Source organism: Arachis hypogaea, chromosome 20 (genome assembly GCF_003086295.3).
Source record: "Arachis hypogaea cultivar Tifrunner chromosome 20, arahy.Tifrunner.gnm2.J5K5, whole genome shotgun sequence".
Taxonomy (NCBI): Eukaryota; Viridiplantae; Streptophyta; class Magnoliopsida; order Fabales; family Fabaceae; genus Arachis; species Arachis hypogaea.
In genome coordinates this window covers 141,636,501-141,638,569 of record NC_092055.1, presented here as the reverse complement: position 1 = coordinate 141,638,569, position 2,069 = coordinate 141,636,501, and the positions used below count along the sequence as shown (strand labels likewise).

The following is a 2,069-nucleotide window of genomic DNA, read 5'->3' as shown; positions in this document are numbered from 1 at the left end:
TTTCTTCTTTTTTTTTTTAATTTTATAAATTTTTAATTAAAGCAGGGGTAGTTTAGGAATAAAATTAATTTGTTTTAAAAAATGACGATTTTAATACAAAAAAAAAAACATGTTAAGGATGATTTTAAATCAAAAGATATATCAGGGACGGATTCGATTTCGACCCTCAACGTGAGGGACCAAAACAATACTTATCCCTAAATTTAATTAATATAAAATTTATATATTCTTAATTAAATTCTTTAAAAAAAATATATTATACATGTAATGATAGTTATATAAATATTTTAATTTAATTTTATTTATTAAATTTAATAGTTATAAAAATAGATAAAAACAAAACAGATATCTATAAAAACGAGTTAGAATTTAATTTTTTATTATTTATAAATAAAAATAAACAAATTTTATATAAATTAATGTAGAATAAAACAAGGAAGAGAAATATAAATAAGAGGGTTGAGAGTTGAGAATTGAGAACTAAACACCTGTTTGTTTACGTAGCTTCCATGTGTATATGTCACTCCCTATGCGAAAACATACTACATACATACATAGTACATTAATAAGAGGAAATTTCCTGCTCTCTGTTTAGTATGTTATGTAGCAGCTATAAAATTACTGTTTTAGCCTCTCCTCTTACTCTTATTCTTAGTTATTTTCTCTGAAATTTTCAGCATGAGTCAGGCTTACCATGTTAGGCATGAACCTCACTACTCATCAACCCCCACAGGCAACTTCCCTTCCATCTTCTTTTTTTTTTTTTCTTTCCTTTTCTTTTAGTATATATCACATTTTAGAATAATTTAATAAAAAAAAAAAAGCAAAAAACAACAATTTTTGTGCTAAATTATTAGTGATTCTTGAAAAATAACTTAACTAATTAACATACAGGGTATCCTACTCCGGATCCATATCCTCCTCCACCAGCCGGACAAGGGTATCAAGGATATTTCCACGGAATAGGAGGAGTAGGAGGCTTCCCTCCACCACCATCTGCGGTGCCACCGCCACCGCCTCCGCCTCTTCGGCCTTATAACCAATACCCCGAAAACTATGGTAGTCGTTGTCCATCTCTTCTCAGAACCTGGTAAGTATTCAAGCCGATAAAAAATATATATATAAATAATTATATCTTTAATAGTTATGTGGCAATTGGTGTTAATGTTGTAAGTGTGAGGAGTACATGAAGTTAGTTCCATATCAAAAAAAGCAAGGAAGAGTAAAAATTTTATAAAATGAGAGATCCATTAACTTGACATATTAAAATTTTGAGTTAGATGTGGTATTTTCTCATTTTATGTTCTCCTTTAATTTTACTTGAAATCTCTAGCTAGCCATGCAAATTATAGGGAAAGATAATCACTTAAAATTTAAAATAATAAATTTATCATTCAAAAATATAATATAATTAGTAGGGATTTATGTTCGATATATATTTTATTTTATTTTGTTGAATGAGCATGACATTGAGTTGGCAGTTTTTATTTGAAGAAATTGCATGATAATTAAGAATGATATAATTGCGTGCAGTCTGGCTGCTCTTTGTTGCTGTTGCATTTTGGAAGAATGGTGCATATAGAGTAGACACGGTTGGAACCAATGCAAGTGAATATTCAGACACAGATTCTCAAATATTTATAAATATAAATGAAAAATAATGTGATAAGAATATATATGGATCGGATCATATTATTAATAAAGTTATGTATGTTCTACTTTTCATGAGTGAATGCAGTTAAACTATACGACTACATTAAGCTTTTAATTAGAGAAGAAATGTGATGACTTTGGTGCGTAGGTGTAATAACTGTAATATAAACCGTATAATTTTAAATTATTCGATTATATATTGTTTTTTTGCTTAAAATTAAACATCATTTTAATAAAGTAAACAAATGAGAAATTTCTTGTATGATATCTTTATCGAAGTGGTTAGATTTTGGCACTATTTTTTGTAGTTTTACTCGTGTAATTAAAGTAGATTTGATTTTTAACGTTGGTAATAAAAAAAGTAGAAATTAAAAATGGTCTTTAACATGTATTACAACTTTAATTAAAGTGTATTA

The 2,069-nt window shown here is 27.5% G+C and overlaps 1 protein-coding gene across 1 annotated transcript; it reads left to right on the top strand.

Annotated features, from left to right (window-relative positions):
* The first annotated feature begins 456 nt into the window (after positions 1-456).
* Positions 457-1,725, top strand: LOC112785126 (protein CYSTEINE-RICH TRANSMEMBRANE MODULE 7). The gene is made up of 3 exons (XM_025828563.3): positions 457-733; positions 895-1,090; positions 1,534-1,725. Exons 1-3 carry the CDS (start codon positions 679-681, stop codon positions 1,580-1,582), a joined length of 300 nt encoding a protein of 99 aa, XP_025684348.2. The 5' UTR covers positions 457-678; the 3' UTR covers positions 1,583-1,725.
* The last annotated feature ends 344 nt before the right edge of the window (positions 1,726-2,069 follow it).